This window comes from Natrix helvetica (genome assembly GCF_964273705.1).
Source record: "Natrix helvetica genome assembly, chromosome: 13".
In the NCBI taxonomy this organism is placed as follows: domain Eukaryota; kingdom Metazoa; phylum Chordata; class Lepidosauria; order Squamata; family Natricidae; genus Natrix; species Natrix helvetica.
In genome coordinates this window covers 308,928-333,322 of record NC_138557.1, presented here as the reverse complement: position 1 = coordinate 333,322, position 24,395 = coordinate 308,928, and the positions used below count along the sequence as shown (strand labels likewise).

The 24,395-nt window shown below is 55.4% G+C and overlaps 3 protein-coding genes across 7 annotated transcripts; 1 reads left to right on the top strand and 2 right to left on the bottom strand.

Moving 5' to 3' along the window:
* The first annotated feature begins 208 nt into the window (after positions 1-208).
* Positions 209-6,216, top strand: NAA60 (N-alpha-acetyltransferase 60, NatF catalytic subunit). Of its 2 annotated transcripts, none has more exons than XM_081965587.1 (7): positions 209-336; positions 1,594-1,709; positions 2,334-2,463; positions 2,865-2,961; positions 3,302-3,536; positions 3,776-3,939; positions 4,339-6,216. In XM_081965587.1, exons 2-6 carry the CDS (start codon positions 1,600-1,602, stop codon positions 3,930-3,932), a joined length of 729 nt encoding a protein of 242 aa, XP_081821713.1. In that variant the 5' UTR covers positions 209-336; positions 1,594-1,599; the 3' UTR covers positions 3,933-3,939; positions 4,339-6,216. The 2 variants fall into 2 exon arrangements, with proteins under 2 accessions (XP_081821713.1, XP_081821714.1); XM_081965588.1 differs by lacking the exon at positions 209-336 and adding an exon at positions 365-560.
* A 1,197-nt stretch (positions 6,217-7,413) lies between these two features.
* On the bottom strand, positions 7,414-15,741 carry MGRN1 (mahogunin ring finger 1). 4 transcript variants are annotated; one of them, XM_081965469.1, is made up of 17 exons: positions 15,539-15,739; positions 15,062-15,180; positions 14,615-14,703; positions 13,748-13,894; positions 13,418-13,535; positions 12,986-13,052; positions 12,492-12,544; positions 12,096-12,143; positions 11,444-11,512; positions 11,031-11,190; positions 10,692-10,801; positions 10,109-10,335; positions 9,860-9,983; positions 9,198-9,243; positions 8,837-8,941; positions 8,347-8,391; positions 7,414-8,200 (listed from the first exon to the last, which is right to left on the bottom strand). In XM_081965469.1, exons 1-16 carry the CDS (start codon positions 15,624-15,626, stop codon positions 8,351-8,353), a joined length of 1,611 nt encoding a protein of 536 aa, XP_081821595.1. In that variant the 5' UTR covers positions 15,627-15,739; the 3' UTR covers positions 7,414-8,200; positions 8,347-8,350. The 4 variants fall into 4 exon arrangements, with proteins under 4 accessions (XP_081821595.1, XP_081821594.1, XP_081821593.1 ...); XM_081965468.1 differs by having other exon boundaries at positions 7,414-8,082; positions 15,539-15,738; XM_081965467.1 differs by lacking the exon at positions 8,347-8,391 and having other exon boundaries at positions 15,539-15,741.
* Positions 15,742-16,746: 1,005 nt separating this feature from the next.
* Positions 16,747-24,222, bottom strand: LOC309398497 (uncharacterized protein C16orf96 homolog). The gene is made up of 17 exons (XM_081965440.1): positions 23,655-24,222; positions 22,977-23,081; positions 22,812-22,892; positions 22,146-22,232; positions 21,197-21,782; positions 20,873-20,943; positions 20,276-20,386; positions 20,083-20,157; positions 19,337-19,501; positions 19,124-19,242; positions 18,909-18,971; positions 18,743-18,829; positions 18,387-18,546; positions 18,118-18,217; positions 17,734-17,820; positions 17,442-17,586; positions 16,747-17,258 (listed from the first exon to the last, which is right to left on the bottom strand). Exons 1-17 carry the CDS (start codon positions 24,081-24,083, stop codon positions 17,240-17,242), a joined length of 2,490 nt encoding a protein of 829 aa, XP_081821566.1. The 5' UTR covers positions 24,084-24,222; the 3' UTR covers positions 16,747-17,239.
* Positions 24,223-24,395: the final 173 nt, after the last annotated feature.

Genomic DNA, 24,395 nt, shown 5'->3' with positions numbered 1-24,395 from the left:
TTCGGCCCGGCGGAGCGAGAACATCAACGATGGCGCCTCCATGGTCGGGAGCAGCCCCGAGCTGGACTGCCGGCTCCGTTCCCCCTGGGAGGCCGGGCGAAGGGCGCAGCCGTAGACAGCTTCTGGGAGTGGAGGATCGCCCGGGCGAAGCGGCGCTCTCGGCGAAGTATTGCGCCTGCGCTGGCCTGCCTCCTCGGGTCACGTGAGTCACGTGACCCATTTGCGGTGTCCAATGGGGCGCTGCCTTATTGCGGGGTGCTTCGCCGCCGCCGTCTCGCTGAGTCTGGTCAGGGATGCGCTGAGCGAGGAGCCGGGGCAGCCGCCGCCCCTTCTCAGGTGAGCGGCCGCGAGGACCGGCGCTTCTCGGCGAGCAGAGACTCGCCCTGCTCACCGCCCCAGGAGGCCCGCCCGGGAAGCGCGCCTCGCCCGCCGGAGCCCTGCAGCCGCGGGCATTCCAGGGGTCCCGGCGGTGGCGCGGCCCTGCTGGACGGGTGTTGGCCAGAGGCTCCCCGGCTGCCCCTCTTCGCCGGCCAGGGCAGGAGGAGCCCCGCTCCCAAAAGGTCCGAACGAACTTCCGGCCGGATGGGCCAGGAGAAGGCAGATCAGCCGCCTTCGGAAGGCCTCGGGGTGGCCGAGAACGGGCGGCGAAGGTGTCGAAGGGCACTGGAGCAAAGACGCGCCTCGGTTTTCCAAGCACAGCCAACGGGCTGAAAGGGCTTTTACTGATTATTGGGCGAAGCGGAGCGGAGAATGGTTGCCCCGCTTGCTGGGCTGCTTCGCATCAGTCGGGGAGGCGGACCCTTCTAAAGAAAAGCGCCTCCTGTAACGCTTGCTGGGAAACACGGGCTTAATGGCTGTCTCCCCCCCCGCCCCCCCCTTATCTCTGGTGGGATGGAGGACTCGATTGACTTTGGAAGAAAGTATGGATTCAGTTGTGTTATAGGGGCAGAGGGATTTCCGTTGAAATAAATCAACCTTAAATCCGTGCGTGGAATAACTTTAGAGAGATTCTGGAGAGAATAAAGATGAGCACTTTTGCTGTTTTCCTTTCCATGTATCTGTACAACTGGCCTCGTGTATTTTTAATTTCCCTCGATCCTGAGAGGCAAATGTCTGTATTGCTGTAGGTGTAGATGGTTATTTATAGTGCTTTATGCAATAGCAGCATAACTATTTAGATCCCTGGATGAGGTTTAATTTTGTCATGTAACTAATGTGGCTTTTTGGCACTTTTGTTTAAGAGTAGAGTATGGTATCAACTTATCATCTCATGTAACACACATGTACTCTTACTCTCTTGTACTTGGTCAAGCAGCTTAGTCTTACTATAGCATTTTGCTGAGTGTTGTTTTAGCCATGCCTCCTCAGCCCGTCAGATCTTACTGGCTTAATATTGATCAGTAATTTCCTGTGGGGAAAAGATTGAAGCTCAAAAGAAGCAGCGGATAAATTGCTTGAGCAGATAACAGGCTTGGGGACTTTGGAGCCTGGACTCCTGCAGTTTTAGAACATCTTGATTTGGACTAGGACTGATGAACAGGATCCTAGCAGTGAAACCCTCAGCCCCATGAACTGCCTCTCTTTTCCTTGCAGGTGTGAATGACAGAGGAGGTGCCTCCGACTGCACTCAGCGAGATATACCTTCGTCTTTTGTGTCATGATGACATAGACACAGTCAAACAGCTGTGTGGTGATTGGTTCCCCATTGAGTATGTTTCATTTGTCTGCCTGTAGCCACTTGCTAGGCCAGAATGAAATCTGTCCTTGAAATATGTAAAAGGGAGCATGGGACTGGGTTTCCGCTTACAGTTGACAACTTGGAGGTGATAATGTTTTCATGAATAAAATTATCATCTCGTTCAACTCCCTACCCAGCAATAAGACCATTCAATCTGTCCTTTCCTCGATCTTATTGCTGGGAGCGTGTCATGAGCACAGAACAGTTAGGCGCCACTGGGGAGGAGGCCCATATGTTTTTGGAAGATGGTTAGTGACAGTGAAACTGCATGCAGAATTGTAGGATTCATAAAAGACTAAATAGGAAACATCTTGCATTTTATGATAAAATAAAACTGGAATTCGCATGATATATGTAGTAAATACTATTAAAATGTATTTTAAGAATTTAAAATACCAAAATGGATTCTATAAATTTCTCAGAAATTTTCCTAGTAAACAAAAGTATTTTGATGGGCGTTAATTAGTGCAAAAGTTGTCTCTACCATTTTTAATGACCATCATTTTTATTGGGATGTTGAGGTTTGAGACAGGCATCCCTGTATATGTGAAAATCATTGGTTCCTTCCTTTCACTACTGTACTGTTTTTCCAAAGATACCCTGACTCGTGGTATCAGGACATCACCTCCAACCAAAAGTTCTTTTCCCTGGCTGCGACTTACCGTGGCACCATTGTGGGCATGATAGTTGCTGAGATCAAGAGTCGAGCCAAAGTGCACAAAGAGGTAAATACTGAGGCTCCGCCCTGGACGGCCTTTGCTTCTCTTAGGCCTTTGCACCATCCTGGCCTCCCCGCCAAATCATTCTTGTGCTTTCCAATGACGGGGCAACTTCCTAATCTTCAGGCTTTTATTGTGAAGCTTTAAAGGGTACAGACTGCGTCAGTAACAGAGACTTGAGGCGGACTTCATGGTCTCCCCTACTCACTCTTTATCCTCTTGATATTTGTTTGGGACCACCTGTTTCCTTTCCTCTTTTTTTAATCCTTTGAGCATAAGGGGAAATTTGACAAATCCCCCTTTTCTGCCTTCCTATCCAAACCATTCCCAGACATTCAATAGACATTGCTTGAAAAGAGGCTTGGTACATTTGTATTCTCACTGTGTCTCTTTGAGTTTCTCTCTAGGATGGTGATATTTTAGCTTCTGGTTTTCCAGTTGATACTCAAGTTGCTTACATTCTAAGCCTAGGAGTGGTGAAAGAATTTCGAAAGCATGGCATAGGTAACCATGTTTTTAATATTTGTATTGTTTGCAAGTATTTAAATGGTATAAAAACCTGGCTACATATGTGTGCCAGGAGAGCAAGAACTACGTTGTAAAGTATATGCGGATCTTATTTGTCTGACCCTATTGGGTAATCATGCGTGTCCACTGTCCTGGCAAGATCCCATCCTATATGGATTCCCTGGTGTGGAAGAGGATGGCCTGGCAGTGGAGAAGGAATGTTCAGCAATTCCTGTTCCAGAATAAAGAGCCAGTTATCTGTGAATTGATCTGTTTAAACCCTGTGCCAATACAGTGGCAGTGAATCCTTTCTAACACGGCTGCTGTCCGGTGGCAGGTTCTCTTCTGTTGGAAAGCCTGAAAGATCACATTTCGACCACTGCCCAGGATCATTGCAAGGCCATTTACCTGCACGTCCTGACCACCAACAACACGGCAATACATTTCTATGAAAACAGAGACTTTAAGCAGCATCATTACTTGCCCTACTATTATTCCATCCGAGGGGTCCTCAAAGATGGCTTCACATACGTTCTCTACATCAATGGGGGACACCCACCGTGGACAATTTTATATCCTTTGCTAATGATCTGCATGCTCCTTGGCCAGTCTGTGAGTTTTGAGAAACAACCTCCCGGGTCCGGGTGAGGAGAAGCCAAAGTCTGAGGCTCATTTTTTTACAGGGACCTGGTACTCACAGCAAAATCATCAGGTCTTTGGCGTGACACTCGTGGGCAACTGCGGGCCCACATGATCCCCTCTGGCTTTTATCTGCTCTCCTGGTCTGGTGGGTTCCTTAACAGCAGGGCACTGACTATCTTCAGCACATCGGCTCGACTTTGGCCAATCTGAGCCCCTGCACAATTCCCCAGCGGATTTATCGCCAAGCCCAGAACATCCTCTGCAGCCTTTTGCCTTGGTCGGGCATTTCAGCCAAGAGCGGCATTGAATATAGCCGGACTATGTGACCTGAAGGTAGGCAACAACCCAGCCCGCCCATTGCCTTGTTTGGTGATCTTGGGGGATCAAGAAACGCAGGGCTGATGATTATCATTGCTATGTTTCTCTTTTCCAAAAGCCGCCTTGGCCTTTCTCCCTTGTCACCAACATAAGGGAAAAGTAATTTTAGTAATACATTCCAATGGGGTGAGGAGGGAGAGATGCTTGGCTCAGGCCAATAGGTTGGCTGTGTTCCTGGAGGGGTTGCCCTCCGTGTCCTTTGCTAGTTAATTCATCAACAGTCTGGGTCAAAACACTCCCCGTTTGGAGCAAGTAGGGGGTGCCTCTCTGTTCCTGTGAAGTTGTTTGGGCTGGGCTGGTCTGGCAGAGCAGATGCTTGCACACTGACGGGCCCAAATCCTGCTTCTTTTCTAGGGAGTCCTTCTCTGCGTCCCTGCGGTTGCACAGCTGACATGGCTCCAACCCTCAACCGTTTGTGGACTTGGCAGAATTCTTCCTCCTGCTGCTGCTGCTACGTTCCCCTCTTCACCCTGAGCAGAAGGAAAACAGGCAGTTTTGCTGCCCCAGCACTGCAGGGCAATGGCCTGACTGCTCTGCCCCCCACCAGCCTTTTTGCAGTGGGGAGATGCTTGGCACGAGAGGCGCCTTAGAACCGAGCGGACTGTTGGCAGCTGAGGCCTCCCAGGTGGTCATTGCTCGGCATCTCTTTGTCCTTTTCAGGAACTCCTCCCTTGGCTGAGCAGTTCATACCCAGGGGTGCCTTTGGCTCTTTCAGGGCAAAATGTGTATGTGCCAAAGGACAGACCCTCCTGTACATCTTGCTTTCTGCTAGTCTGGACTTGGCCTTGAAGTGTGGACGGGAAGTGGGGGAAGAGCTGGGGTTGGGAAATGCCCCCAAGTCAAGGCCCGAGAGGCTGCCCAGCTCTCCCTCTTGGGCCCCAGAGGGCAACTGCAGTGGAGCCCCTCTCCTTCCCAGTGGAAGCAGGAGGCTTGAACCTCGCAAAATGGGCATGCCATCCTAAGTCCTTTTAGCCCATTGGACCTCTAGGGGGCCAGCCGTGGTTTGCACAAGCGAGTCCCCAGTGGGACTCTTGGGACAAAGGGCCAGGTGTTCAGCCTTGCAGGTCATTTCTGGCCCCTGCTATTGGCAGTGGGAAAATATGGCTCCCCCTCTCATGGATGAGCTCCAGCAGTGCTGATCCTTCTGGAAAGGTGCTGTGGGGAGCCTCCCCGCTCCCTCCTGCACCTAGATAAGTAGCATCACCTCCCAAGACCTGCACCCCCAGGCCGTTTACATAACCCAACTGATCCTCCTGGAAGGCATGTGCTCCTGATCACCACTTACACAAACACTTAAGAAAGCAGCAGGCTTACACCTTTAGTGCTAAACAAGAATTCTCGGCTTGGATTTGTTGGTAGGAAGAGTCTGGGAGGCCCCGATGAAGGTCCACTCCCTTGCCTGCCCTGGGACAGTTGCATTTCCAGGTGTTCCATTCTCCAATATTGGCCGAGTTTTCACATTTTAGCTCTTCAGCTGGCACTCCAAGAGGAAACCTTCCTTGGACCTGGGGAATTTAGGCAGATTGTGTGTGTGTGTGTGCGCGCGCGCACACACACACACACACACACACACACTTAGGAAAAGGGCTTTGAAAAAGAGGTGTGGGGGAAGGGGGCCTTGCTGGCAGAGTTTACATCTTGCTGGCTGCAGGGAGCAGCCCCGTGCCCTGCAGTTTGGAGTGGTGCAGAGGTGCTGTTCTTTGCTCCCAGCAGGCCTTGGGCAGAGGGGCTGGTTGCACTGCGGAAGGCAACTCGGCCTGCAAGATTACGGGCACCTCAGGCAGAGCTTGCCCTTCTCTGAGGTAAAAGTTTAGGGACGTCAGAAGGGCCAAAGATCAATCATGAGGACAAGCAATACCATAATGATGTAATAAACACCCTTCAGAATGTGCTCAGTTGGTGAGGCCACATTGCAATGAGGTTGTGGCTTGTGCCAGAGGCCTGTGGCATCTTGTCTTCCAAGGGGAAGGACCATTTCAAGGCCAGGCCCAGCGTAGCATCTTCCTGAAAGGTTTTGTGCTTTCCAACCACCTCTTGCTTGAAAATGCCCACGATGCAGTTTCATCTGTGTTTCAGTTTTCGTTTTCTGAATAGTGCATCTCCATCGTTCCTGTGGTGTAAGCAAATTTCCCCTCCGCCGAAAGGCGTTTGTATTGGCCCGTCTCCTTATTTATTGAACAGCACATCAGCCGGTCATTTTAACTGTCTTGGATTAAAGGGGTTTGCTTTGTGGCCGATTCTCCGCGTCATCTTTGAAGCAGGTGGAGATGCACTGGGAGCAGATGTGGAGCTTGATGGGTGCAGTGAGCAAGGCCAAATTTGGATGTTTCTTCCATTTTTGCTTGGAACTATCTCCAGCTAGGACTCATCCTTTCAGAAATAATTACAGGGAGTTGAAACCTGTCTTTAAATAGTGGGCTGTGGATTCCAGGAAATGCAGCTGGAAAGGCCCTGCTTGTGAATCTGCCCAGCAGCTGGCTGACTGCTGAGCTCCCCTCCTCCCCCCAAGTAGAAGCAGGGAAATTAGGGTGAAAACCTTGGCTGTTGAGGGTGTGAATTTTGCTGAGGGGGTGAATTGAATGGTACCGAGAGGCAAGGCAATGTGGAAAATGAGTTGCATTCATCTGCAGCATGCTGCTCTAGAGGGCAGGATTTGGGGATCAGAATAGGGTAACTCTCCCCAGCACTTGGCAAAGCCAGAGTTTCAGCCTTGCCATTTGCCAGAGGGTTGGGTCAGGTGGGAGTGGCACAGAATGAGGGTTGGTGAAGTCTGACACTTTCGTTTAGTACAAGGGCAGTCATCCACTTGTCAATATGCAGAAGAGGAAGGGCTAAGCCCAATGGTCCCCGATCAGCCTCTGCTTTGTAAGGAGCAGGAATTCCCCAGCTTTTTCTAAATCTGGCCTTCGCCTGTTAAGAGGCTATTAATAAAGAAAAATACAATTTTTGCCCCAAATGCTTTTAGCGTTGCCTTGTTTACTGGACAGCCTGGGCAACCTAGGAAACCTTAGCCACTGTCCATTATAAACGCAAAGCCCTCTTTGCAGTCCAGTTGCCAAAATCTCTTACTTCCACTTTTAGGAAGGCCCAGAATGTGGGGGTGTCCACGGCCCCCACCAATTATCTGCCTCAAAAGCTGATCAAGGCATCCCCCCTCTCACGCTGGGAACCCCAGGGACACCCTGCCTGCAAAGCAATGGTGGAATTAACCGGCTGCGAAGGTCCCCTGGGGCAGCAGTGAAGGCCGATGATGGAAGACACTGCGAACAACCTTGAGAGACAGGAGGAAGAGCCGCAAGCAACCTAGAGTCTGGTCTGGTCACCCTTACACTAACGGTGGTGTTAGAATTTATACTTTCCTGGTCTGGATGATCTCAAACAGCTGACAAGCCAACACCTCCATTCCAAATGATGAGCAGCAACAGAAAGTGACACCAAAAGGTTTATTACTATAAATATAGGAACACACCACCTTGATGTGGAAAGAAGACAGGCACTAAAAGAGACTTGCAGGTGGGGAGGGCAGCAGAACAAGGGGCCTCCTGCACAAGTCATGAGGGGCGGCCTGGAAGGGGAGAAAGTCCCAGAACCGTGGCTACAATCACCAGGTGGCAGGGGGATGGAGAGAACGGCCCTCTAACTCGCATGCCTGGACGCGGGGAGGCACTTGAGTGCAGCTGCATCCAGGAATGGCCAAGTGAGAGCGCAGAGGCTTGGAAAGCCCCCCCCCCTCCCCGGGGAGAGGACGGCCCATGGCAGCAGACCGGGAAGGGGTCTTCCCGATCACGGCCACAAAGGGGTCATGCACATCCATACAAAGACACACATCCAGAAAAGAGATAGGGTGCTGGCCTGAGTCAGGCCCAAGGAAGGGGAAAAAAACATGTCCATTTTGCTTTGTGCCTGAAGCTGTGTCCCTTCAGGGCAGGAGGGGGGGGAGGAAAAAGGCCCCAGGCGCTTGGACTTTGATTCTTGGCCCAGGGACTTAGGACGGGTTCGGCCCACTTTCAACGCGGAGGTGAGGCTGAAGGAAGAGGAATGGCTGCCCAGAATTGCTGCTCCCGGGGTTTGGGAGGCCACCGGTGAAGTCAGAAGACCCTGGAGAAGAAAACAGAGGCAGCTGGGCAGTGGGGTGGCCCTTATGCTCCTGGGGCTGCAGAGGGAAGCTGTTTGATGCTGCAAAGCTGCTGAAAGAGCCGGGCCCATTTCATCCTCCCTGGGTAGCGGTGGACAAAAAGGACCAACTGAATTCGTGGCTTCTCAGAGCCGAGAACAAGTGCCTGCTCGGTTGTGGCTGCCCTTTCCCAACCCAGCTTCGGAGAAGATGCCTGCTGACGCCCAGGAAGGAAAGCGAAGACGTACCGGCTTACTCCTCTATCCCAACAGAGCAGGCGTCTGGGCCAAGGGCTGCCCAGGCGGGGCGGGGCCGGAGGACAGACAGAAAGGAGGGAGATGTTAGAAAAAAGGCTCAGAATAGGTGACGGCCCTTGCCAGGCCAAACATGGTGCTCCAAGAGGGAAGGGTTCCCTTCGGGCCCCACCCTGCCCGCAAACAGACACTGGCCCGGCCCCCTCCTGAGCCACCACTTGTCGCCCTCTTCAGAGCCACAACACACAGTTGGGCCTCTTACACTGAGCTGCAAGGCGCCTGAGAGGCTCCGTCTTCCTTGTGGAGGAAGGCTAGAAGGGCCAAGGGGCCAGACCCAGCTCTCCCCATTGCAGTCCCCCAAGGGGTTAGAGGCAAGGAAAGCAGGAAAAGGAAGGTGCGGAGAAGCTGGGCTATTTCCTACCAGCTTCAAGGAAGGAGGCCCAAGACCCAGGCCGGACTCCCTGAGCGCCTTCCCGGCCCTTACCTGGCAGGTAGACATCAGCAGGCAGCTCACTCTCTGTTTTCTGGAGGGCCTCACAGGATTTGCTGCTCTCCTGGACAAGATGCTTCCCGGAAGAAGGCTGGCTACCTGGGGGAAAAGGAGAGGCAGCCTATTGGGAAAGGCCCCAACCCGCTTCCTCTGGCTGCCCAGAACTCTCCCTTTGGCCCTGGGGCTTCCTCTGCATGCAGCAGGCATCCCATCCTCCGTCCTCCATCTTTGCCCATCACCCTTCTCTACCAGGCCCTTTGGGGCTGAACTCTACACGAGGGAATTATCTGCCCCCCAGCAGCCTGGCACAAAGCAAGCCTCCTTCCCCAAGACATCCTGTCCTCCTGGATCTCACCTTGTGGCAGGGCGGCAACCGCTTCGGCTTCTTCAGCTGCCAGGCTCTGGAGAAGAGGAGAACGGGTCAAGCTTAGCTCTGTACCTCTCTCAGACAGGGAGCTCTACTGCGCCAATATCTCCTTTTATGTTACATTCCTGTGTCCCCTTTGTCAAAGAAAACAATTCCAAGGCACAAGGGAACAGCTTCAGAAGTGCCTTCCAGCCCTGGGGGCGGGAACAGACTCCCAAACCCAGAGAAAACCATCATCTGCCCCTCAGGTTCTGCCTGGACTTGGGCGGAAAACCTGAAGAAGTAGGGAGGACCTGGGAATTGTGGGAGCGCCCCCCCTCCCCCCAGTGATAAAGCTGCCAAGGAAAGCAAATCCTCTTTGGCCTCAGGGCCCCTGGGCTTTTGCTAAGGGTCTCCACAGGAATCTCTCGGGAGCGAACCAAGAAGGCCAAGCCCTGCACCGGGGAAGGTCTGGGGGTGTGTGTGTGTCCGTGTCCCAGGGGGTGCAGAGCTCAGCCACAAGGTACGGTGCACTCTGGCGTGGCCTAAACTCTGCTTGCAAAACACACATGGCTCTTCCTCAACATGGCCTTGTTCCACGAACCCTGGTGCCGGACTGAGCACCGTCTTCCAAGGATGCGAGAGGCCGCCTAAAAGAGAGGGCTGCTCACCTCACTGGAGCCGTCTTCATCCAGGATGCGCCCCGTCACAGCAAGAGGCGGCTCCAGGGCCGGGTCTTCCGAGAATTTCTCCTCATCTTCCTCATGGATCGGTGAGGAGGGAGACCGGAGGGCACTGCAGATGGGGAGGGGGAGGCTGTAGTGGCCGTTAGGGAAAGGCAGCATCTCTCTCTCCCTCTGGAAGGGAAGCAAGAGGGGCCTGTGGGGACAGACAGACCAGGCCAGCCCTTGGCCGCTCACCTGTCTGGAGATTTGCTGCGCTTGTTCTTCTGGTGGCTGCTCTCCACACCTCCTCGGTCAAGCCCCACGAGGGGCCTGCTAGATGGAGGGAGGCCGTCCAGCACCCCAGAGTAGCTGATCTCGTCATAGAGGGGAGCCGAGGGGATGGAGGGCGAGACAGAGCGCAGGCCGTTCAGGGCTTCCAGCAGGGAAATGGGCTCGTATCCCGGGGGGATGTTGTCCGAGCACTGCAGGGAGAAAGGAGGAGAGTCCCCCGTGTCAACAGGGACTAGCACCTGCCTAGCTCTGCTCTCACAATCACACAGGAAATTGCCAGAGCCTGATTTTGTTACTCAGATTCCATCTTTAAGGGCAACCCTCAAAGTTGGCTAGGAACATCAAAATAAAGACCTCGGACAGGGACTGAAACAGAGCAAACTTCCTTCCCTTGGGGGAGAGTGGCTTCTGGCTGAGCGCTTTCTTCCCTCTGGCACTTTTCACAGCTTCCAGACAAGGACAGAGCCTCCCTGCTGACCGAGGGAACTTGGGGGAAGGGCAGACCCTGGATGGGTGGGGGTGGGGCCCTGCCAGGGGTCTGGCTCACCGAATGCTCCTCCCGATCCAGGCTCTGGGCCAAGACGGGGCTGAAGGAGAGGGGCGACAAGGCTCCCGGCTTCTTCCTCACTGCCCGGATCTGCAGCAGTGCCCGGAAGGCTGCGGGAGAAGGAAGAGACATTCCTTGGCACCCAAAGGATCAGGTACCCTAAGCGCCCACTGGCCAAGGCATGAAGGTGGGGTTTCAAAGGGTCAGGCCTCTCGGGGACTCCTGCCCTTCTGGCAGCCTCCCTTCGGCCCCTCTGGGGAGCTTGTGGAAGGCTGATCTCAAACCCCCAAAGGAAGGGAGACCTCATCAGTGGGCCCCTTCCCCCCCCCGCCCACATACGCAAACGGCAGATGGGACAGTTGTTGGCCTGGTAGCGCAGGGTGTCGGCGCAGGAGTTGCACAGACAGAGGTGCCTGCAGGGCAGGATGAGAGTGTCCCGCAGGTCCGAGAGACACACCACACACTCGTTGCTGTTGTCGCTGTTTTCATCATCGCAGGGCTATCGGGACATGGGGGGGGGGGAGGAATTAACTGGGAGTACCCTCACCATTCTCCATCCACATCTCCCAAGTGGCCGGCCTCCCTAGTGGACACAGCTAACCTGAAGCCCTGCAGCAAGGACAGCCGGGACCCCTCAGCCATCCAGCGCTTCCACTGACAGGAGAGACAGAGAAGCCAGAATCCAGAGTGGCCCCTCAAAGCCCTCAGGGAGAACTAACCTCATTTTTCCCCCGGCTGGTCTCCTTCCCTACCTTGGTCTCCTGGTTATTCTTGTTCTCGATGCCGTAGATCTCCTGAAGCAGGTAACTCACCCGGTCCACCTGCGTGAGGGGGCAGAACAAGCAGAGACTCAAGCACTGACTGCCAGTAGACATCTCCCTGCCCATTCCAAGTAGATTCCAAGTTTTTGTTTCCAATAAAAAAATGACTAAAACCTGCTTTAAAAAACCCTTTCTAAATAGCCCCCCAAGATTTGGGTCCCAAAGAATGCTCAAAGCCCCCTTTGAACCTGGTACAAGAAGGGGTCCAGCTCAGCTGCAGTGGCAAGGGGTGCTGCAATCCAGACCTAGAATTAACCTCCACTAAGGCAGGGCCTCCAAACATTCTTGCCCCCCCCACAAGACCCAAGAGAAGAGGGAGCTGTGGGTCCCACCCCTCCTCCCTGCTGTCAGGCCCAGCACTCGACTCAGAGGCCCTGGAGCAGCACCCTGGCCAGGACTTGGGGGAGGGGGAAGTAAGGGGGGCAGTCTGGCCATTTCCCTGCCGACCAACAGAGCTTCCCAGTTGTGAGGCCAGACTCCCCAGTGCCCCTTGCTGCCCTGCTGAAACCAGGAAGCGAGTGAGCACAGGAGGGGCTCCCCTGGAGCAGCGTTCAGCCCCCCAGGATTGCAGGGAAAGACTTACAATCTGCTTCTGTTTCAAGGGCTTTACAGAGAAGCTGCCATCCACGTGCTAGTGAGCAAGAAAGGAGACAGATTAGTCCTGCCGGAAGAGAATATAAATAGCCCAGATTGCTTGCTATGGAAACCCCCAGCCCAATTTCTGAGGGCGCTGCAAAGATTCCTGAATTGGCAATATTATAAGACCCAAAGCTCAGGGGATGCGAATGTTTCCAGCTGAAGCAGAAAAAAGCAGCAATCAAAACACCACCTGAAATATTAAGCAGCAACCCAACCCAGTTTATCCCTGCAACCACTGGAATGCAAATCCCCAGCCCTCCAGATGCCACATCAAAGCTCTGGACAAAGCCAGCCATTGGGGGAGGGAAGGAATCCAGAATCCTGCAAGAGAACTTCTTACCTTCTCGAAGGCAGCCAAGAGGATGTGGGCATGGCCAGTCACTTCCACAACAACTAGGAGGCAAATATAAGGCCTGTGAGAATCCAGCTAGGAATCCAGCAGCTGGACCAATTCTATGTCTCCGAGCTGAGAGGAGATAGCCAGGCAACCCTTTTGCTGGGGGAAGCTTCTACTGGAGACCACTTCAGCTCTCCCAGCCAAGACCGGAGGGGGGGCAAGGGGTTCCCTTGGGATGGAGGCACAAATGGACAAATCCCAAGGGCTGAAGGAAGCAGCTGAGGCTGGGATGCAGGAGAGCTGGCAGAACGGGAAGCCTCTTCTCTCCAAGCATCCCAAGGGATTGAAAGGTTGGCACCCTTGCCAGCTTTAGTGGAGTTCAGACCACTTAACAAATGGCCGTCCAAGCCCCTTTGGCCCCCTGCTTCAACCCCCCCCCCCAACTGACATAGCCCCAAGGAGGACTGCCCAACTACAGGCATGAATCTGCCTCATACCATCGCCTTCGTCTACCGTGGCTTGGATGACCACTGGAAAAATACCCCGGTCCAGATCAAAGTTCAGCTGGAAGGAAAAGCCAAGAGATTAGCCAAGAGAACATTCCTCTGAGAGGCATCCGAGTAGCTGCCGGCTCATTCCTCTCCTGCTCTGTGATGGGGGACAAAATGGCTCCTCGGACAGAGCAATGGAGCTGTAACCGATGCAATGGAGGCCAGGCAGACGTGGCCTTCCTGCCCTCTCAGATCCTCCCTGTGGCTCCCACAGCTGCATTCGTTTCCCAGAGCCAGGCAGTCGGCTCTGGTGCCACATGAACCCCATGGGTCTGCATCCAAGGCTCCGAAGAAAGACTAAGGAAGCCAAACCTCCCAAATCAGAAACTGCCCAACTGTCCTCTACTGGGGAAGCAGCTAGAAGATGGGCAGAGTCACCTCTTCATCCTTCCAGTTGGAGAAGTCGATCTTGAAGGAGGGCAGGGAGAACTGCTGGCTCACCCCTCGCTTGTAGTGCACCGTCTCCGACTGCAGAGAAGGGTTCTTCGTGCTGTAGCTGCAGATGAGGAACGAAGTCGGAGGCACCATCCCAGAAGGAGCGCTTGGCTCTACCCCTCTTAATTCCCCCCACCCCCACCTTTGCAAATGAGTCTTGGAGCTGCCACTTGTCAGCTGCAGCCAACTGAGCAACATTCCCCGAAGTGGCACCAAAAGAAGCCAGATCCAAGAGGCCCATTTGTTGGTCAGCCCCACAATCCCTGCACTCACACAGCCATGCCACCAATCAGCTCCTCCGTTGCTTGGCAGTAGATGGTGATGGCCACCCGGGCATCTGCATCAAAGGTGAATTCAAGGCTGTATAAAGCCTTCTGCTTCCCATTCTCCTCTGTGGGGCTGTCAACATCTTCTTTGTACCTGCACCAAGGAAGGCTAAGTCAGCCGCAGAACAAAAGCCCCCACTGCATCTCCTGGATGACCAAAATGTCAATTTCGCAGCTGAAATCTCTCGGTCTCCTTACATTTCCCAGTCAGTATCCCCAAATATTGTTTCAGTAACTGCCCCTTATAATTACACTTTTGGCAATCTCTGCTAAGGTGCCTCCAAAGAGTTCTTTAATACTTGTTACTTGCTTTTTAAAAAAAGTTTACAATATAAAATAGTAACAAGAATAGACAAAAAGAGGGGGGGGGGTTATAGCTAGGGACGGAGTCCCTGATCAGCATGTATATCCATCTCACCCTTTATCTTCCCTTCATTTCTCTGCCCAGGTTCTACTTGAGTCTCTTGGTCACTTCCTTCCAAACTAAATCCCAGCTGCTGCCTGGCCATTGATGAGAGGCCGTCAGAGACAGGAAGATCAGCTAAAGGCAACCTCAAAGGCTGGGCAGCATAAACAGCAAGCGTTTGCAGTGCTGAAGCTCAAACCAAACTGAGCTTGTTTGGCCACAAGTGAGAGACGCCATCTCCCATCTGCCAGTCATTGGCAAAGAATCAAGGCGTGGCAAGGGAATTCCTGGGCAAAGGGGAAAACAACCCACCAGAAAGCAGCCCTGGCCTTAACCGCAGAGAACAGATCACGCAACCTTCCCAGGAGCCGGAAGAGTGCCCAACCGCCAGTGTTTGCCTTCAAGTACCTGACCAGGCGCAGGGAGTCTTTGCGGATGTTCACCAGGCTCCGAAGGGTCTTTACTGGTTCATGAGGGGCCGGGGTCACGTAAGGAAACTGGGAAGACAAACCAGGAGTCTATGAGGCAGAGTGAAAGGCAGGCGGGCAGCACGATGTGCTCCAAACAAAGCGGATGGGAGACTACAGGGTGAGTTTAGTATATCATTAACTACAAAAACAGAACTGCATTCAAATTCATAATTTCGAAAAAGTGTCCATTAAAATCCAGAATTTCCAACATTCAGTGGTTTTTTTTAAACGCAGTGCAAATTTTGAGAACTATTTTTTGAAACACATACATAAAATTAATATATAAATATGAACTTATCCCTAGAGGTACCTTCCCCCAGTTCATTTGGATCCCGAAGAAAAGCCGAGTTCTGAGGAGAAAAGTTCCCGGCCTGCCTGCGCTTACCTGGACGGGCCGGTTGCCCAGAAAGTTCAGGTCCATGTTCTCCCCAAAGAGGTAGCCCTCGGGATGCGGCATGTCGAACTTCTCGCCGCCCATGAAAAAGTGGCTGGCAAAGTAGTTGCCTGATGGCCAGAGGAAGGGAGAGAGAGAGAGCCTTCCACGGCTGACCTTCCCGCTTCCCGGGCCCATACCCGGCTCCCCGGGCCTTCCGCACCGCCCAGAGGACCCCGGCAGCCGCAGCAGCAGCAGCAGCCTTCCCAGCGGCGGATGGCCCAGGCTGGCTCCGGGGCCCTCCAAAACGGCTCTGCGGGGAGCCCACCGCCTCTTTCCCTCCGCAGTCGCGGCTGCAACCCATTGCTCGGGCTCAGGTAGACTGCCCCGCGCCAGGGAAGCTCTGCTCCTCTGCCCGGGAGGCCACGGCCCTCCCCAAGAGGAGAAGGGCGGAGGGAGGGGGCGGCCAGAACCAGCGCGGCGCCTCACCGGACTTGGGCGGGTAGCGGTAGGCCGAGTTGGCCTGGATGTCGATGTCCTCCACGCCGGCGATGCGGCGGCTGAGCAGGGAGCCCATGGCAGGGCAGGAGCTGGCGGCGGTCGCCCCTCTGTGTCGCCCGTCAGGCAGGCCTGCAGGCCGCTGCCGCGCGGAGCACCACGGGAAAGCGAGTCATCCCTCTGCGCCCGCCCGGTAGTCCTCGGCCCGTACGCCAATCCGTGGACTACGCTTCCCAACAGGCGCCGCGCTCGACTGGGAAAACAACAAACGCCCGTCCGCTGGGGCCGCCCTAAGAGGAAAGGGCGGGAGCTGCGACCGCCAATCAACCCGAGAGCTGGGAGAAACCCGAGCTGTGGCCATGGACGAGGGCGGAAGCCGCGCACCGGCAGATGGGAGTTGAAGTCCGCATTCGACAGGCAGAGCCGGAGCGGGGCTCCGAACTCTATCCAGGGTGCTGAAGGCCGGGGCCGCGCCCCGCTTCCGCGCCCTGCCTCAGCTCCGCCAGTGCCGTCCCGCGGTGGAAGCGACAGCGACAGCCCCCGAGCAGAGCCCCAAAGCTGAGGCTTCTCAACCGCCATCCGCCTCAAACCCGACCCCGCCCCCGCAAAAAATCCACAGAGGGCTGAAAATGCAGCGCGGGAGCCGGGCTGGAGCAGCAGCAGCGCACAGCTGCCCACCAGAGCTCCTCTCCCGGGGAGGCCGAGGACTGGGGACCTCCCCAACCAGGACGAGTCTGGCAGCTCCTGCAGTGGCCCTCCTGGGAATCTAGGTGCTCCTGGAAAGGGTTCAGTGGCCCCTGGAGGAAGAAGGTCAAGAGCGGAGGCTGCCCGCCTGCCTGCCCCTCAGGAGCTTCCTTTGACACACACACACACACACACACCAGCCGCCGCCACCCCCCCCCAGACGGGACAGGGAGGAAAGGCAGCTCTCTGCTCCCAAGGGCCTTTGGGTTTGGAGGGGGTAGTCTGTTGCAGAAAAACATGCCCAGGCCCACACTTATGGGGAAGGGAATGTGAAACCCCACAAGCCTCCAACTGCACCTCATGGCAACATCTAGGTTTTAGGCACCAATATTTCATCTTTTTAGCTACCCACCAGCCTGGACTGATTTGCTTTGACCAAGGCATCGGATGACCATCGGGGCACCTTTCCCTCTCTTGCTAACCAGCCTCCAAAGGAAACTGCTGAGGTTGGAGGAATAAGAACCAAGTTCCTTGCAGAACAGAGGCAGCAGTTCACAGCATGTAGAAAAAGAATCTTTATAGAATCATTTTCTCTCTAGATGAATGCTTTCCTATGCCATGGCTGAGACAGGGACAGTATCAGGAATATCTCCGGGGTCCCATGCGGAAAGGGAAGGAGAGGCTCATTGGTCAAGTTTCTGAAAATGCCAGGGCCCAAACTGGAATCTCTGGCAGATCTTGGCCCCTGGGACACTTGTCTTCACTGTCATCATAATGAATGTTTTTTTTTTTAATCCTGGTTCACCACGGAGAGAAGCACCATGTTAGCCCATGATCTGCTGAACATCTGACGTACGTCGGGCATGATGGTAGTTGTGGACACAGCCGCTCTCCTTTGAAAGCCAGGCAAGCCTGTGGCCTCTGTTTCAGATGGACAAGAAGCAGCTTCTTCTGCTACAGCATCGGAGATCTGGCAGGAATGACCAAAACCTTCAGGGAAGGAGTCTGCTAAAAGCTATGGCTGCCCCTAGAAAGACACCATAATGGAGGTTGTCTGAAAGGCCTGGCCCAGGTAACCCAGCTGAGAGGGAAGGAAGGGAACCCCACAAGACACCTCCACCTCGACCACCTCGTGTCCCGTCTGGGAGGAACCTGGCGGGTATTTAAGAAGAGAGAGGAAATGACGTGGGGCTCATGGAGTTGAGCTCACAGGCCTGGAACGTCCCTTTCGTTCGGAACGTGGCTTTCACTGAGGGCGGCACTGATGCCTGTTCTGTCCACAGGATCACAGCTAAGCTGTTGGGGTCGCTGGTTGCTGTGGGCTATTGCAGACCCCACTCGATGGAGGACAGAGGCTGGAAAAGGGAGAAACCAGGCAGGGTCAGACTCAGGAGTCTTTCCCAAGAGCCATTTCCCCACATGTTACACTTGTCCTGCGATGTGGAGGGAGGACCCCGCAAAACAGAATAACTGGAGCCCTGGAAGAAGAGAGGCCAACTCACAGGGGTAGGGCACCGCACTGATGTCAGCAAAGGCAGAGCGGACTCTCTCCATTCGCACTCCCGTCGGAGGCCGGGGAATCTTCAGAGCTATGTGGGGAAGAAGCCAACAGCCAGGCTGTGAGGAGGAGGTTGCCAAGACTCTCAGCGTGCAGAATGGGGTGCTTGAAGTGAGGCACGGCTGAGTTGGGGAACGAGGAGAGCAAGCCAGAGCAGCCCATCAGGTTATCCTGTGGCTGAGGAGGGGATTTCCAGCCACTGGGCTTCCCCTAGGAGGATAGACATGCCTCCCCCCAAGAGCCCTCTCAAGGATCTGGAGGTGCCAGGCTGGGAAAAGGTGACAACCCCCCCCCCCCCCCCGGCATGCAAGGCGGCCAATTCACCCACCTGCAAATTCCTTCTGCAGGGCAAATGTCCGCTCAGCTGCATGTGAGCTCACTCGGCCTTTGTAGAGGACTCCGTTCACCCCCAGAATGTCTACTTCAGTCTGGGACAAGAAATGCACAGAAAGAGAAGGGGCCACCCATGGGCCACAGTCCCTGCCCCCACCCCAGGAGCAGGAGGAGGTCAGTGCCTTTTGGACTGCTACCGAGATGGAACCTCCACTTCTCCCTCCCTCCCACACCTGCTCTTTGTAGGCCCTTAAGATGGCTCACGTTGTCATAGGTGATGGCAGTGGGGTCCCCATAGGGATAGAGGGTGGCGAAGTCCTGGGCCCGGGACAGGTGCTTGAGGGCGCAGGCTTGCTGCTGGGTTTGGCATTGCCAGCAGGTCTGCAAAGGGGGGTTGCCACTCATCTCGCTCGGATCTTGATCCCTGGGAAGGGAGCCAGAGGCCCTGCTCAGCACCAGCAGCAAGTGGGCTAGCTGCCATCTCGGTCTCCCTGCCCCAGAGACACAGACCCCATGTGCAGGGCAAGCCTCCTATCTAGCAGGGAGACGCTTCCTCTGGGTGCGTAGAGAGTGCTGCTCCCAGAGCTCCCCCCCCCCAGTGACCCAGCCAAGTCGCTGACCTTTTCTGCTGGTGGAAGAGGTATTCATAGCCACTGGCACTGACTGGGCGGGGCTTCAGCGTGGCCTTCCGGACAGTGATCATGTGCCTGGGAAGAAGGACGGGACAAATGCAGCTGCTGCTCCTCCATCCGCTGCCCAACCCAGAAAGGCACCAGGGATACTTACGGCCCGGTCATCATGGTCACTGGCCGGTCACAGGAGATGCATTTCACTCTCTCAAAGAGCTGCCTGCAAGGCACAAATCAAGGGCTGTTGCGCCAAGGCTGGCCGCATCCTCAGCTCCACCAGCCTCCCTCTATTGGGCCCACAGAAGAGGGGGCGCGACTGGCAGGCTATGCAAAACATCCTCCCCCAGCTGGGCTCTGCTGTCCCCTCCTCACTTCTTGAAGCCAGCTGCGCTGTCCGCATCAAAGCGGGGCCCCTCGGTCAGGTACTTTTTGATGAACTTCCACACCTCCTCCAGCTGCCGGCTCACGGGGTCCAGGGCCAAGCGGTCCAGCTGTGGGGCAGCAAAGATGGCTGAGTGGGCCGCCTCACTCTGTGGCAGCCGAGGGTGCCTGGGGGGGGGGAGGGGCTAGGCAGGGAGGGGTCACCTTGCAGTCCATGTCCACAAAGAGCTTCTCCAGAGCCTTCTGCCAGTCCTTGTCCTGCAGGGACATCTTCTGCAACAGCTCCTGCATCATCTCGCTGAGTTGGCTGGTGGCCAACTGCAGCTGCCCGTGGTTCACCATTGCCTCCAGCGCGCTCTTGTCGGCTTTCTGGGGCAGAGAAAGCAGGTCCTCCCTGAGCCCAAGGAGCTGAGGGGGAGGGGGGCAGGGGAGGTCACCAGGCCAGGAGAGAAAAACCTCCCATTTCTTCCCCCTTGTGGATCGATCTTGGCACCAGACTTCCTGGCAGCTACTGCCCAGCTGAGGAGGGGAGAGAAAGTGCCTTTGGCTTCCAGAAGGGCTCCTGTGGTTTTGATGACCGAAGGCGAGGCAGGGAATCAACTCCCGGAGTCCCTGATGGGGTGTATGGAGGCCCCAAAGGGAGCTAGACTAGTTGAATGTCACCCCCTTAAAGGCACAGAAGCCCCATGACTGCAAAAGTGGCCTTTTTTCTGAAGAGAGACATTTCCTCTACAAGGATGGTCACAGGAGGACTTCACTTAATTACTGGGGATCCTGGAGCAGACATGCCGAAATCCCTAGGATTTCTCTTCTGTCTGAGACGGGCTGACTTCAGGTTGGAAGGAAGCAACCAGAGGCTTCATCCAAGCCAGCTTCTTTTCTTATCCACCTCCGAGGCCAGATTGGGATGGGGGAAGGATCATCTCCTCCAGTTCCCAGGGACTCCTCACCACATTCATCTCCTCTTGGATCGAGTCTTTATCTGCTTTCTTGACATCCAACTGATGCAACAAGTTGCGTAAGATCTGTAGAGGGAGTAAAAACTCAATTTTTCCCTCCTGCTCAAACTGCCTGGACTGCTTCCCTGCTTCTCCGCCAGCCACAAGCTGCAGCCAGTCCCTGAGTGGCCAGAGAGCCCCTTACCTGCATCTCCGTGCTGCTCCTGGATAACCTCTCCACTCCCTGCTGCAGGTTTTCAAACTGTTCCCTCAGCTTCTCCATCTGCTCCAGCGTCTCTTGCAGAGACTCCTTTCCCTGGGGAAGAAGGCAGCATCTCCATCTGCTCCCTGGGATGGCCAGCAACTTTGGCCCAAGTCCAGCCACTGCTCTAACCAGCACTTTCCCTGAAGAGGCCCAGGTGGATGCTCTGCGGTGCCTGGGCAAACCTAGACCAGATTGGCCATGGGCTTTTCTTGCAGGCAGGAGCCTCGAGGCCTCCAACAGGCAGGATTCTGGGGTCTGTCTGTTGCCCAGGGCAAAGGGGGCTTCCACCCAGAACCTCTTGGATGACATGCTCCCCCTTCCCTCAGTGGCAGTGGGCTGTTGAGCATGTCCAGACCATAGGGTGAGATCTGCCCCCTTAACTTGTTGTCCCTAAATTTCTATTGTCCTGCAAATCCACACACACACACCCCCAACAGACAATCTCTCTCTCTCCCCCTCTCTTTGTAGCTTGGCTTTGTACATTCACGCAGGCCCCCCGCATGCCCACCCCCTGCCAGGCTAGGCCCCTGGGGGTACCTGCTGGCTTTGAGTTTGCAGTATCTCCATCCGTTCCAGCAGCGACTTCAGCTCCGGTGGCATTTCAAAAGCTAGAAATGGGGGAGAAAAGGACTTGTGCCAGACTGCTCACTTAACCAGCCTGGGGAGGGGCGTTGAAGCTGAAATCCCCAATCTGTATTAATCAGGAACAAGAGCCCACCTGATACTTGGTCTGTGGACCTGAAGGCAGATAGAGGGCCTCATTCTGAGGGCCAGGAGACAGCGCCCCCAGCTGGACATCCATCCCAATTCTCCCCAGGGAGCAGCAGCTGGCCCCCCCATAGGTGCTATCCTCAGACTCACCTGCAGGGCCTGCTGGGTACTTCAACTGGGCCTCCAGCTGAGTGATGTGCTTCAGGAGAGCTTCATGCTTCTCAGGCAGTTGGCTCAGAACAGCCAGGATTTCCCGAGATGTCTTTTCTCTGCCCCGGTCCTCTTCCTTTCTTCCCCCGTCCTTTTTCTCTCTGCCCCGGTCCTCTTCCTTTCTGCCCCCATCCTTTTTCTCTCTGCCCCGGTCCTCTTCCTTTCTGCCCCCATCCTTTTTCTCTCTGCCACCGTCCTCTTCTTCTCTGCTCCTGTCCTTTTTCTCTCTGCCCCCGTCTTCTTCTTCTCTGCTCCTGCTCTTTTTCTCTCTGCTCCAGTCCTCTTCTTCTCTGCTTCTGCTCTTTTTCTCTCTGCTCCAGTCCTCTTCTTCTCTGCTCCTGTCCTTTTTCTCTCTGCTCCAGTCCTCTTCTTCTCTGCTCCTGCTCTTTTTCTCTCTGCTCCAGTCGTCTTCTTCTCTGCTCCTGTCCTTTTTCTCTCTGCTCCAGTCCTCTTCTTCTCTGCTCCTGTCCTTTTTCCCTCTGGCCCAGTCCTCTTCTTCTCTGTCCCCGTCCTCTTCCTCAAAGGTCTGAAATGCCAGAGCAGGAGGGTGGCTGTGCCTTGGAGGCAGGAATCTCCTCCAAAAGAGGCACTTCTGCTATTCAGCCATAGGGCATCGGGGGAGGGGTGAGAAGCTGGTTGCAGGGACTGCTCCCCACCACCTTCCTCATCCGAGCAAGGGAGGTCCTGGCCTCCAGACCCACCCCATTCGTGCTGCACTTTGCCTTCCCAGGTGAGTCAAGTGGATCCAATTTGTCCAAGGATGCAAATTGACTTACCTGTGTGTTAGCGGGCTTGCTCCCATCATGCCAAGGGAACTAGGCAGGCACAGAGAGATGCCAGGTGCCACATCTGGGCCTTCAGGGTGAGGATGCAATTCAGCCATACTTACTTTGCCGGTGAGCGTCTCACAAAGGGCACTCCAGGACACCACCTTTGAGGCACTTGCAGACAGACTGACCCTTTCTTTTACCAGGCCCTGTGCCCGCAGGGGAGAGGAGAAGGTTGAGCCCGTTGGGGAGGGGGCAGTCGAGGCAAACGTTTGCTTTCAGAAGCAGCAGAAGCTTGTCTTAAACAGGGGCTGAGAGGAGGACTGGAGCCTCCCAGGGCCTGTCTGCAAAGCCCAAGAGCATCTGTCCAGGGGCGGAGAGGTGAGAAAGGGATACTAAGGAGGGGAGAATGGTGTCCAAAACTGGACAGAAAGCCCTACACATTAAAGAGGTTATGTATCTTTTTAATTAAAGTTTCAGGTGCCCCCTGTGGAAATGCCACTCTGTCATTCTTGGTGAGTACAGTAGCCACCTAAATGCTCTCCAGCCTTTGAAGAAGTGGGGGGGGGGAGGTCCTTGAAGTTGCACCACATCATCTCACCCCTCTATTCACACTCCCTGATGCTCTGCCTGCCCATCTGAAGGCCTTGCCCCGCTCCCTCTGCCAGCAGGTTCAACAGGGGTGGCTGCAAGGGGCAAAGGGAGAGGCAGAGAAGCAGGGCATTGGGTTAACGGGCCTGGGGGTACAAAGAGAGTGGCAAGGGTGTGAGGGTTCGGGATTCTCTCACCAGTTGCTCCTTCATTTCTTCCATCATCCTGGCCTGCTTGTCCAGGCACAGCAGCTGCTTTTTCATTTCTTCTCCGTCGATCTGTTAATAGCAAAAGCAGCATCAGAGCTGCCGCCTGGCGAGGATCACCAAAAGCTCCCTTCTCTCTCCCTCAGGACTGCTCACCTGGGCAACATCTCCTTTGAGCTTCTCCAGTTCTTTCTGAAAGCCTTCCGTGGCAATTTTCAGAGAGCAGATGCTATTCAGCAGGTCCTGCAATGTGTTCATGGCCTGAATGGGAAAACAGGAGGCGTCATGGAGAGCCAAAGACCAGTGAGTGGCCGACGGAGACTCTGCACTGCTTGCAGGCTGTTTGTACGGTTGTTGCAATCTAGGGAAAGGATGGAGTGGGGCAGGCCTTCCTTCCTTCCTTCTCAGAACCTTCCTGGCTCCACAGCCCCACAACTAGACAGGAAACCTCCAATCCCTTTATTGTGCCTGAGCAGCCCACAGTTGCTTGACCAGATGAAGGTGGGAGGTTAGAAATTCAGAGCACTGCCCAGAGAAGGATCCTCCCTCTGGGGGGATTTACTCAATGCTCGGAACTCACATGGTGGAAGGAAGAGATGGTGGAAGTGATTGTAGGGTGCTGGAGAAGCAGTGGGTGAGTCGCAGAAAAGGGAGGAAGCCGTCCTCAGGCCCAAAGGAGCCACAGGGTGTGTTCCCCAATTTGGGTTGCCCAACGCCTCTCCTCTATTCACCCAGCAAGGATTTCTCTGTTTGTGATGGGCAGCAGAGGTCTGGGGAGCTCCAGGCAACCCTGGGGATAGTGCTGCTTGTGAAGGGCAGGGCGAGTGGCCTTACCTTGGTCATGCCCTCCTCGTTCAGCTCCATCTTCCTCTTCAGCTGCATCATCTGCCACATGTCCAGGGCGGGCTGGCCCAGGCCTTGGCTGCGGGCCAGCAGCTCGGCCGTGTCGGGGGGCTCATTCAAGAACTGGAGCTGCTTCTCCATGGCGCCGATCCTCTCCAGCATCTGGTGAAAGATGGAGACGGGCGCCTGGGCCGCAGGTAGGCTCTCGGTGGGCGAGGTGGCTGCAGGGCCCCCGGGGCTGGAGGGCGGCTTGATGAACTGCAACTCCTCTGCTGACACCTCCTTCCTCAGGTCCTGCAGGCGGAGGTGTTCCACCAGGCTGTGCAGGAACAGGTGCAGCGCGTTGAAGTTGACATTGCCCACCTCCGGCGTCCCGATGGCCAGGTTGATCAGCTCCACGAAGGAGAGGCTGCGGCTCATGGTCCCGCTGCCCTGGGGAGGCTCGCGGCTCTCAGGCGGCCCCGGGCCAGGATCCGGCAGCTGCGGCGGGCGGCGGCGTTCTGCTCGCGGGAAAGTTTTTCCCGGTTGCTAGGAGACCCGGAACGCGGCGCGGGGGGCGGAGGCGGGCGAGCCGGGAGCCGCTGCCGGGGGCCCCGGGGCAAGGCGGGCCCTGGCGCCACCCCCTCGCCGGCCCCGAGGATGGGCTCGGCCTTCCAGCCCGCTCCCACAGCGCCTCTTCCGTGCCCTGCCTCGCACCAGGGACGCCGGCATCGCGGGGCTCCCGAGCGCCCC